This window comes from Papaver somniferum, chromosome 1, assembly GCF_003573695.1.
Source record: "Papaver somniferum cultivar HN1 chromosome 1, ASM357369v1, whole genome shotgun sequence".
NCBI lineage: Eukaryota > Viridiplantae > Streptophyta > Magnoliopsida > Ranunculales > Papaveraceae > Papaver > Papaver somniferum.
The window spans coordinates 238,006,598-238,018,467 of record NC_039358.1 but is presented as its reverse complement, the minus strand read 5'-3'; the positions used below and the strand labels follow the sequence as shown (position 1 = coordinate 238,018,467).

General features: G+C 36.7%; 1 protein-coding gene and 2 long non-coding RNA genes across 6 annotated transcripts; all 3 read left to right on the top strand.

The window, feature by feature from the left end:
• Window positions 1–827: 827 nt before the first annotated feature.
• Window positions 828–3,840, top strand: LOC113320530. 4 transcript variants are annotated; one of them, XR_003346162.1, is made up of 5 exons: window positions 828–1,096; window positions 1,363–1,457; window positions 1,698–1,786; window positions 2,023–2,180; window positions 2,485–3,840. It is a non-coding gene; the product is annotated as an uncharacterized LOC113320530 (long non-coding RNA). The 4 variants fall into 4 exon arrangements; XR_003346165.1 differs by having other exon boundaries at window positions 1,920–2,180; XR_003346161.1 differs by having other exon boundaries at window positions 1,698–2,180.
• A 1,328-nt stretch (window positions 3,841–5,168) lies between these two features.
• LOC113273574 (hsp70 nucleotide exchange factor FES1-like) lies at window positions 5,169–6,235 on the top strand. Its single transcript, XM_026523250.1, has 3 exons — window positions 5,169–5,178; window positions 5,780–5,983; window positions 6,129–6,235. The coding sequence occupies exons 1-3, from the start codon at window positions 5,169–5,171 to the stop codon at window positions 6,233–6,235; spliced, it is 321 nt and encodes a 106-aa protein (XP_026379035.1).
• A 237-nt stretch (window positions 6,236–6,472) lies between these two features.
• On the top strand, window positions 6,473–7,450 carry LOC113339077. Its single transcript, XR_003354950.1, has 3 exons — window positions 6,473–6,537; window positions 6,629–6,703; window positions 6,869–7,450. It is a non-coding gene; the product is annotated as an uncharacterized LOC113339077 (long non-coding RNA).
• The last annotated feature ends 4,420 nt before the right edge of the window (window positions 7,451–11,870 follow it).

Genomic DNA, 11,870 nt, shown 5'->3' with positions numbered 1-11,870 from the left:
AGTATGCATACCCGTACGCATACTTAAGTGTTTACCTTATAAAATCGGTTGTACATGAACCTAAAACATTTATCAATAAGGAATGCAATCTTTGCAAGCCGTGGATATTATTTTCATGTATTGATTCGAGTGAATCAAACCAATTTTTCTTCAATTGTGTTCTTGTATAAATCCATGAGAATATAACAATTGAACAACTCTTTAACTAGTTTCATTTGAGTCATTTGAACTAGTTATGCTTAAGATGAATAAGGTTGATATGAGAGTAATCATATGGCTAACCTCGGTTAACTATTTGTGAGCCAACATAGTGTACACGTTTAGGTACGGTTACATAAACCTAAATGAGGGTACATTTCATTTGTGTGTCACAAGCTAAGTTCGATCTAACGGTTGAAAGATATTATCTTGGTTGAATCAGTTTTTTCATCTAACGGTGAATATTGAATGCTTTGTTACCAAGGTAACTTGGATTGCAAACCCTGATTTGAAAACTATATAAAAGAGAACTCTAGCAACTGGGAAACCTAATCCCCACACCTCCTGTGTGCTACTAGTTGCATAACTAGAGTCGTTTCTCCTTTAACCTTAGGTTTCTTCTCGAGACCCTGTAGGTTAACGACTTGAAGACTTCATTGGGATTGTGAAGCCAGACCTAATTCACTACACCAAATCAGGAATTTTTTCAGAGAGGGTTTATCACTACCATGCCCACAATTGACAAATTTTCTAATTATAATAAAACATTTTATTTTTTGTGCCCAAAAATAATCGAGACTAGTCCAAATATCAATGACTTGGTGAAAACCTCAGGACTTGGACAAAAACCAAGCCCCCTTTCTCTCATCGTCCCCAACAACTCTTCTTCATTTCTTCATCTCGTTCGCTCCGCCACTAACCTCCTGAGAGCGCAGTAGTTTCAGTTTGAAACTAATCCATCAAACCAAATCTTAGTTTGATTTCTATTAGATTTAGATAGGTTTATGTTTTCTGTTACTCGTCTCGATAGGACCTAAATTTTGTATGACGATGAAGAAGATGGACCGTAGTGATTTTTTTATGCTAAATCTCATGCTTTTCCTTCTTCTTTGATGAGGTAAGCGATTATATGTTCTCTTTAACTTATGAATGAATTGATAGTTTGTCCTGTTATATGAAATTTGGGAAAGATGATAACAAAAATTAGGGATTTTGTGGAAGTTCGATATCTAGACCTGTATATTAGTTAGTTTTGATGAGTTTAGAACTGGGTTTTTCTTGTTGGTGGTGTTATTTTGCGTAGATTCGAAATTGGATCTTGTTAATTAGGGATTAAATTTGTGGTTGTACTGAACTAGAACTGATATTTCCTTACTTATGTAGATTCGAGAGAGAGTATGTTGTTCGAGAAGGATGACTTAATTATGGAATTTACTTCACCTGGCAGGGTTAGATAAGCTTGTCTGCTTGTTTTAGTAGTAAGTCTTTGATGAAGCTTAATATCAAATAGATAATGGATGTTCTGTGGCTTTTCCTTTTTTGTGTGTTTCACTCAGTCAACAGTTCCCTTTTTCATATGCCTGATTATGTTGTAATAATATAATATGCTGCTGCTAATTACCCAATTTAAGGTTGATAAGCTCTATTCAACATCTCCATACAAGACCTCACAAATTAGAAAGTGATGATTCATAGATGTTTGTGTCATTCAAATACAGGATAAGACAGACACTTCTCAAGGGCAAAATTACCACCCAAGACAAATTGAAAGCGGTCCCTGAAGGGTATCACCCTGCTTCTTAACCTTGTAAGTACTCTGTTTGACCCTTCTTCAAAAGTGGAATTAAGTTGGGCATCGTCACTGAAACTTAATCATTTGATTTCAAATGGACGACTATGTCAATTAAAAGATGAAGTAGTTTTAGATTGCATCCTGGCAGTCAGGTGGAAGGCCACAAAGGAACAGATGGAGTCATATATATTAGTGCAGTTGAAAAAAATATGTGAGTCATGCATTTTATAACTCTTGGTATTGTTCTTTAGTTCTATGACTTCCCTATTTTACTTGGATACTGGAAGGAACGGCTCTGCATGACTTCCCTTCTGAACTTTCCTGGAAAAGAAGAGAGAAAAATTGTCCAACGATAAGAGTCATGCATTTTATAACTCGAACAAGTTCTTTGAGATGAAGAAATAGCAAGGTATGAGCTTCATACTGTGTAAATGAAGGTTCATAATGGTCAATCATAAAACTTATAATGTTCCTCTTGTATTAGCTATTTAGAGTGGTCAATCAAAAGTTCCGTACTTAACGAATTATTGCTTGTTTTGATTCTTAATTTCCATGTTGTTAATGTCGTCTTAGTCTTACTTTCAATGTCCAGGTTCTGATGCGGCTACTACTTTGGCCTACATACCGATGGCTTTAGATAAACTTCTAGTATTCTAAATGTTTTTACTTTTATCTTGCAATTGCACCTAAATCTTGTGAATGTCGTTCTGCAGCTGCAACCATCGCTGGAGCACGTGACTCCTCGTGGTTTGAAAAAAAAGAATGATGTAAAAGCTACGATAAAGTCTGAAAAGACAATTAGAGAAGCTGGGCCCTTGAGAACGCAAGTAAGATCTGTTATATCTTTGTTCCTCTTTTGATGATGTTATGAATAAACAAGTACTTTGTTGCTCTTTTGAGTAGGTCACACGTTAGTGCGTGTTTGGATGAAGTGTCAAACGATGTGTCTTGTGCTTCAAAACTCAAATAGGTCATGTTACACCAGTAGTTGGTAGTCACCAATGCTTTTAACATAACATTAAGGAAGTGCTTTAGCACTTTGTAGTAACTAGATCGTGTTTACATTATTTCCATAATTTAGATCTCGTTTCATGGAGTGGCTATTGTGAACTACAAGCTACTGAAATAGATAGAAATATTATTGTTCAGTTGTATTTTTGATACAGAAAGAAAAAGGCTCCAACTTCCAGGAAAATATATTAGGAATTATGCATGCAGAGCCATGTTCATATCTTTGTTAAAGTTTACAGTATGTTATTTGCAGTCTGCATTCTCTTCATCTTTTCTTTTGTTAAAGTTGGTTTTATGAGTCACAAGGATATTCTGATAGGGATAGTCGATTTGATTTTGTTGAACTTATGGTGTGGAAGACTTGTGGGCTCTAGTTTATGGTCAGGTATATTAAAGACTAGGCAATTTGTGAAAGAGAATATTGGTTTACTGATTCAACGGTGCAGAGAACGGAACTCAAAACCACCTTTTCTTGTGCCGTACAAAAACCAGGAAGTTGTGGCATTACTTTCTGTGCAGTTTTGGTGTTCAGTGGGTCTTCTCTAACAATGTCAAGAGCAACATATGGGACTGGTCTAGTGTATCTCACTTGAATGCTGTCCTATCTATCTGATGTGTGCTAAAACTTTTTGATAGTGGACGGAACCATCACATGGTCACTACTCCCATCATTCAGAGAAGGCAATGATGGTCCTTGAATTGCAGAGAAAGAACACAGTTTGTTTGGTGTATTTAGTTGTAAAATGGTGCGAAAATAATGTATAAAATTAAGCGTGGTTCACTACACAGCTTATTTGTTGGCCTGGTGGTTCAGTGTTTTTACTTTTGCGATCTAGAAGACCTAGATATATAGGTAGTGGTATCGATTCTCACCACCTCCTGACCTTTATTTTTTCTTATAAATCAGATGGTTAGCTGTTGGGTTTACAATGGAAAAAGCCGGACAATTTTAATAAGCGGGACCACCGGGACAAGTTTTTAATAAGTGGGACCAGTTTTGCCTAGTGTGGTGATCCACGTGCTTCTTTTGTTTGTGTTTGCCTGAATTTTTTTTGAAAGTGTTTGTCTGAAGTTTATGAATTTATATTTTACACTTAAACGATTGCTTTCACAAAATTGTGATACTAATTAAGGGTAATATGGTCATTTTTTAGAATATTTGGTGCACTTGTTCCAGTAAGGGTAATATGGTCATTGTTTAGAATATTATGTGCACATGTTCCAGTAAGGGTAATATGGTCATTTCCTATTTGATGAAAATAATGTAATGAATTGGAGGGTATCTTACCATTTTCACAGTGTCCGGATATTTGGTGCACTTATTCGCGTACGGCTAATAAGGTGTAAATTGCGTGTAAATTTCGTATATTTTGTCAAAATATTCTCATTCTTTACCCCTTGGAGTTTGGAAATTGTTATTTTAAGAAATAATCATCTTAGGTAGAATTTTGGTCCAGGGGCAAAAAGGTCATTTTCTAAAAATTTCAAATCAGCGGCAAAATGGACATTTCACTAACTTTCGGACAAGGGGTAAAATAGTCATTTTCATAATCTAAGGAATATATTCTACACTTATTTTCGGTAAGGGTAAGGTGGTCAAGTCTCCGGGATATTCAATACACTTATTTCCGGTAAGGGTAATCTGGTCATTTTCACAGTTTTTTGAATGTGATGTACTTATTAAATTCTGATATATTTCGTCTCCAGTTCATCCGAACGAGAAACTCAGGTCGAACTCTAGTAATCTTTGAACCTGTGATGTTCAATTCTGATATATTTCGTCTGCAGTTCATCCGAACGAGAAACTTAAGTCTAACTCTAGTAATCTTTGAACCTGTGATGTTCAATTCTGATATATTTCGTCTCCAGTTCATCCGAACGAGAAACTCAAGTCTAACTCTAGTAATCTTTGAACCTGTGATGTTCAATTCTGATATATTTCGTCTCCAGTTCATCCGAACGAGAAACTCAGGTCTAATTCTAGTAATATTTGAACATGTGATGTTCAATTCTGACATATTTCGTCTCCAGTTTATCCGAACGAGAAACTTAAGTCTAACTCTAGTAATCTTTGAACCTGTGATGTTCAATTCTGATATATTTCGTCTTCAGTTCATCCGAACGAGAAACTTAAGTCTATCTCTAGTAATCTTTGAACATGTGATGTTTAATTCGGATATATTTCGTCTTAATTTTGGCAGATGCACGTTGTTTGCAAGGATTTTAATTTTGCAATTTTAGTTGATATTGGCAGATGCATGTTGTTTGCAAGGATTTTAATTTTGCAATTTTAGTTGATATTGGCAGATATATCCATGTCAAGGTTATTAGAAGTGAATGAGAAGCCATTATTCCTTTGATCAGCTTTTGTTGTTAGAGTTCAAAGATGGATTCAGGTAATAAGAGTTCAAAGATGGATTCGTCATTAGCTTCCCCAATTTCTTCTCTCAATTTGAATTAATTAGAACGATTTTTAACTCGCTAGTTATAGGCCATAGGTTGATTTGGGTTATGTATACATTATGCTTGTTGTGTGCTGTTACGTGTTTGTATGTGTCTTAGGTCTTACGAAGTGTATATTAACTACTTTGTTGAATTATCAATATCACTTGTGTGAGTATGCAGTTGTGCATTGCACATCACCATCTTGATTTCCAGTTTAGCATGGTAAGGGTTTTCATCTTGCTTTCCCATTGCGCGTTACAAAATTGTTGATGCCTTTGTTGGTTTAGGTTGTACTGCTTACAACTTAGGGACTGGGTATGAAACATATGTGCTTTAAATGGTCTCCGCATTCATGTTGGAAGTATGAATGATGATAATCTTTGATGATTCAGTTGCCCCATTTATTGTTTCCTTCTGTAATATAGTGCTGGCAAGTGTAATTACTGGTTATATCTCTGTTAATCATTGATCTTCTAAGTATTTGGTTACCAATCTAAGACATTTAAGGAGGTCCATGTAATTGGCATTAATGCTTTGGTATGTGCCTGACAGATTTGCATACAATTGGTGGTTTAGTCCCCCTTCTTGAACCCTTGAAGAACTCAACTGCAGGCATCCGAGCAAAGGCTGCCGAGTTTATAACTACCATAGTTCAAAACAATCCTAGGAGTCAGCAACGTATAGAACCTCTGCTGGCTAATCTCACCTCAGATCCAAATGTTACTGCTCGAAACAAAGTTCTTGGTGCAATATCGTGTAAGTAATAAGTACTGTCTATTCTGTATTCATCTCGTCAGGTTGGATATCTAGCTTTGTTATCTATACTGAGGCTGGTTGATGTTAACTGGCGTCACTTGAAAGACTTCCGACCTCTTGTGTGTTTGCTGCGGATGTCTTCCAGCTTTGATTCGGCACAACAAGCGTGGAGTTGCTGCATTCAGGCAGGCAAATGGTTATGGAGCATTGAGGGATGCACTGGGTTCAGACAATGTTAGGTTTCAAAGGTAATTTGTTCTAACATTTGATTAATCTCAGGTGCATTTTGGTATCAACTTTGTGTTGGGAGACATCAGTTAGACATGCTCTCTTGGTATCAACTTTGTGTTGGGGGGAGACTAAATGAAAAATTTAACACGTATCTTTGCTCTTGAATAATCATTATCATGTTGCTTTCTATATATTTGATTTGATGAAGATGTTCCACTATGAATCATATAAGCTCATTGTATATCGCTAATGGAATTTCTTTTCTTAGGGCCTGCTATGGTGTTTTGAGATTCGTCATGGGAAGTGGTGCCAAGGGTTGTGAGGTACAATCTGCCATTCTTTCATGTATTCCAGTCTTTTACACCCCGTCCGCTTGATATTATATTAAACTTCAATTTTGTAATTGTTGTACAGGTTATTGTGAGTGGAAAGCTTAGGGCAGCTCGTGCAGAGTCAACGAAGTTAAGGACGGATACATGATTTTTTCTGGTAACTACATTGATTCTTTGCAAATGTAAATCCTCCTTTTGCGCTTCTTATTTCTTTAACATTAGCTTCAATGACTTCTGTTTATTCATAACTTCTTGCTGTTAGAGTCCTACTGTTATTCTTTCTTTCAAGTTTGTTGATTCTTTTTATTATGTTTTTGTGAAGATTCCTCGATGTAAAAAGCTGCAGTTCGAATAACCTACTGAGGCAAGACTACTTCGAATTGTTTATATGGGATTCACTACACTCTTCTCTATAGGAAAGAGTGCCAATAATCTTTGTGAGTCGTGCAACTATTTTAAGTCTGGATGTTCTTACACCAAAAGTCTTCATTGGGTTACTCGCTGGAGCCGAAAAGGTGTGAAGAGATTAGAAAACTCATTCCAACTCTTAAAAATTAGGGTGTGGGTGTCTGGTTCAATTTTTTTTTAACTTCTTCTTGTTCTGTTTTCGTGCACCCAAAGAAAAAACTAGGTGCATCCATTCTTGATCTTGGTTGTGCTCTTTAAGTATGTCTACTTACCTTTTCCTTTCACTTTCTTGCAATGTTCCCTATTTTTCTAAATTCAATCATTCCTTGGATTTTTAGTCAAATATACGGTGTTTCGACTCCCCACTTTCTCTCTTTTGGTGCAGTCAAAGACAAAACTAGGTGGATCAGTTCTTGATCTTGATTGTGCTCTTTAGGTATGTCTGCTGACCTTTTACCTTCTTTTTCTTGTAATGTTCTCCGTTTTCTGAATTTTACTTCCTTGAATTTTTAATCAAATCCATGGTGTTTAACTTTTGAATTGAGTATCCAACTTTCAGTTGTTATGAGATGAAGTTCTTGTATTCATTGCAAGTCATATAACAGAGGTAGTTTGTGTGAGTACAAAAATCTGGCAAGTTAATAGTGCTATAACTACATTTGTAGAATTGAAGTATTGAATTAGTTTTAGTCTTTATTGTTTACAGGACGTGAAGAACTGTAGGTGTTAATGTTGAGTCTGTTTACCTACAGCTTAGGAAGTGGGAGTCCTGCGAAGTGGAACGCCACTTATTCTATGTTTTGCTTTATATAGCTATAAGTTGTAATTTGGAGTTTGTGAAGAGAGATCGATAATAATGTAGTTTTTTATATGTTTTTCCACCTCCACCGCCGCCGCTTCCACCACCACCACCACTGAACCCTAAACCCTAAATCTTGAACCTTAAACCATGAACCCTAAAACCCTTAACTCAGAAGGGTTATCATTGTCTTTTTATCACATGTGTGTCAAATACACCATGTAACCACCTTGGATGGAAAAGTTAACGGATTGGGATATTTTTAACTTCTTTTGAAAATCCGGCACATTTCTACAAACATGGCTCCCAAATTAGGGCATTTTGGCTATTTTTCCTTGATCATTTACTGTATCACACCTTGACCAGTTTTTGTTAGAGTTGTAATTTACGACCCTTGTGTGCATTTTTACTGCCCTACATCAAATTTTGTCTCACATCAAACATTTTCTCCAATATCATAAAATCCCTAATCATCTTTTCGTTTGATCCATCTAAATCAATTGACTCACTGGTTTCCAGGTTGGACCTAAACAACCCTACCCAATCCCAATGCCTTCTTCAGGTTGATGTCCGGTCCGGTTTTCATAACATTGATTTCTTTCTACACCATCTCAATTCATCTGTTTTAGGCCCGTCGGGTAATGGGACCCTGGTTGAACAAGAGCACCCTTTTAAATCTTTAGATTTCATTTAATATTTTTATCCTGGCATTTTTAGGGGCGACCCAAAAGAAATTAGGAGCTACACTAAAAGACAAAAAAGGTCACCCAAACGTAATTCTAAGCTACCCCTTATCTCTGATTTTTCGAAATGGCCAATATGCCCTCATATAATCGGGAGCCTACACCATAATCGGTAGGTTAGAGGTGAATCGGTAGGTTGAATTGAAACTATACCTACCGATTATAGTGTAGATACTTCGGCTAATAATTCGTTGTATAATCGGTAGGTTATCCAACTTGTAAGACTACCGATTATAAGGAGCCCCGTATTCAATCTTGGCTAAATTCCATAGGTTCTGAGGGGTGCAGAGCCAACCATAACCACTTGGCTTAAGTTGTGGATGTATCCATAATCAAAAACTAAATAGGTTACAAAACCTACCGATTATAAGTTGCCCCAAAATGAGTTTTTTCTAAAATCTTTCACGTAATGAATTTTGAAACCTGTTATAATCGGAAGTTTGTACAACTCAACAACCTACCGATTATAAGGAGTCCCATATCGAACCCTTGCCATATTTCATAGGTTTTGAGTGTACACAACCAGCCACAACCACTTGGTTCGTGTTTTGGATGCAGCGGTGATCAGAATTTTAATATGTTCCACAACCTTCCGATTATAAGTTGCCTAAAATGAGTTTTTTCAAAAATCCTTCATGTAATGAATTCTGAAATCAAGCCTAATCGGTAGGATATATTACTTCTTACCGTCCGATTATACGAAGCCCCAAATCCAACCTTTGCCAAAATCCATAGGTTTAGAGGGTACAGAGCCAGGCATAACCATGTGGCTCGTGAATTTTAAAATCTGCTATAATCGGTAGGATATACAACTTATAAAGTTCCCGATTATACAAATAATCGGAAGTGTAATCCTGTAATCGGTAGTCTGGGGTCTATATATTAGTGTTTGGAAATTGTTTTTGGGTCATTGTGAGATATCTTCCGATTGAGTGAGAGAAGAAGAAGTAAACAAGAAGAAGAAGGGGTATATGTCGCAAACTTCCGATTGTTTCCAACTTCCATAAACATGGATGGGTACGAAGAAGAACGTGAAGTTGTTGAAGTTCAAGGTTCACTACCGTTTAGAGATGACGATTTGGGGTATATGTTGAATGATCAAAACTGTAATGGAGATGAAACCCTAGACGACGACGCTTTCATGGAAGAATATGGATAATCACCCGAGATCGAAGCTAACGATGCATCAAACGTACAGGTATGTTGTTATCAAACTCTAATACCCAATTTATCCATGTTATGTGCGTTTGTGTGTTTTTTTGAACGTGAAAATTCGATTTATGCATGCTTTGAATTCCATGAACGACATATATTCGGTAGTTAATTTAGTACCATATCTACCGATTATTGGAAATCGGATATCTGTTGATGTAATAATCTGCCGAATATGGAAAAAATCCCCAAATTGAAAGCTTCAATTTCTCACAGTCGGAAGTTTTATACATCCACAAACGTCCGATTGTAAAACTTCGCCCCAAATACGAAATTTTCCAAAAATGAAATAGTTGTGATTCTTGATATTTCATAATCGGTTGTTTATGAATTACTTTTAGCTCCGCTTATTGAAGTTTTCTTTAAAGGAAAATTGTTCAATTGTCAATTTCTTTAATCGGTAGCTTATGGTCGTAATAGGCTACCGATTAATCTATAATCGGTCGGTCTGTGTCCTAATGGTACCTGATTAATCTATAATCAGGTGTGTTGTCTCTAAACTATCTTCCGATTATTAATCAACAACTTGTTCTTATGGTGCGTAGGCGATTGTAGCGGTTAATGACGATTATTATTTGAGGCCGGATACTTCCCTACGCTATGCAAACGATTTGGTATGGTCATGAATCATCTTCTATTTTTCCAATCATGTATGTTACATGGTTATGCTTATTATTTTTGTCTTGTTATATGCGCATTTAGATATTTGGAAGTAAGAAGGAGGCAAAGGTATGGCTTGTGAACAAGGCAAAAGAGAATATGTGCGTGGTAGTTCAGAATCCTTGTGTGAAGGATGTTATGTTTGAAATGGTGTGTGAGCGAAGTGGGAAGAAAAAGAGTCACGAGGAAAAAAATAATAAGTATGTAAGGAAGATGCAAAGGAAGAAGTACCGAACTCATACAAAGAAGATTGGATGCCCATTTAAGATTGTCTTCTATAAGCTCTATGGTAAGGAAAGTAAAGAGTGGAAAATGTCTAAAGTTTCTAATGGTTGTCACAACCACGATGATCCGGATACTCTTATTGGACATGTAATGGTTGCGAAGTTAAAACCACATGAAATTGAGACGGTGAGGCCTATGCGTATCCAAAAGGCGAGTGCCATCTTAAGTAAAATAAAGGCGGACGACCCCGACAACTTGTCTTCTTTGTCTACAATTAAGTCGTCACTAGCTACGATCAAAAGGACGAAATGGGATGGTAGAATGGTCATGCAACAATCACAGTGGTTAGCTGAGTTACACGACTACACGTTGAGAACGGAAGAAAAGGATGGTAAAGTGGTACGTATTTTCTTGGCACATCCCGAAATGATAAAACTAGCTCAGTGTTTTCATCAAATTTTGTTGATATATGCCACATACAAGACAAACAAATATAACATGCCGTTGTTGAACATTGCTTGTCACACTTCGGACAAAAACACGTTTACTATTGCATGGGGTTTAATGGATCATGAGAACAACGTGAGTTTCATTTGGATGTTGGAGACGTTGAGGTCCATTTATAATGGCGATATTTTTTCAAGGGTTATTGTAGCGGATAACGATCAATCCTTAATGCATGCAATAGCGGTAGTGTTTCCTGAAGCCCGAAATTTGCAATGTACGTGGCACATTCAATGCAACATCAAACACAATTGCCATCTCCATTTCCAAGCTAAAAAACCAAGGAAGGGTACCAAGAGGTCGAAGGAAGAGGACGAGCGCATTAGTAAATTAAGCGTGGAACAAAGAGAGGAAGAGAAAAGGTTATTTTATGAAAAATGGAAGGAGGATGTTCCGATTATACAGTTGCCCCAAATTTTGTTTTTGCAGAAATCTCATTTTTTTCGAATTTGGGAACTAGAATAATTTGTAGTTAACCTTCCTACCGATTCTAAGTTGCCCCAAATTTCTTCTTTGACGAAGTCACCAATTTTGGGAATTTAGGAGGTACTATAATCGGTAGCTTAGTGAGGTTCTCAGTCCTACCGATTGTTATAGAAGCGAGATACGAGTTAGGCACAAAAACACACTTAATCGATAGTATAATCACGTTAATAAGCTTCCGACTGCGGTATATTAATCGGACACAAATAAACTTCCGATTGTGTAAGGGCATTAATGTATTCTCCGCGTTTTTGGACATCCTTTAACGTTGTGTATGGGTTGGGAATAAA

Coding starts and splice junctions, on each gene's coding strand:
- LOC113273574 (XM_026523250.1), top strand. Junction 5,984..6,128: donor AGTTCTTGGTGCAATATCGT/GTAAGTAATAAG, acceptor GATGTCTTCCAG/CTTTGATTCGGCACAACAAG.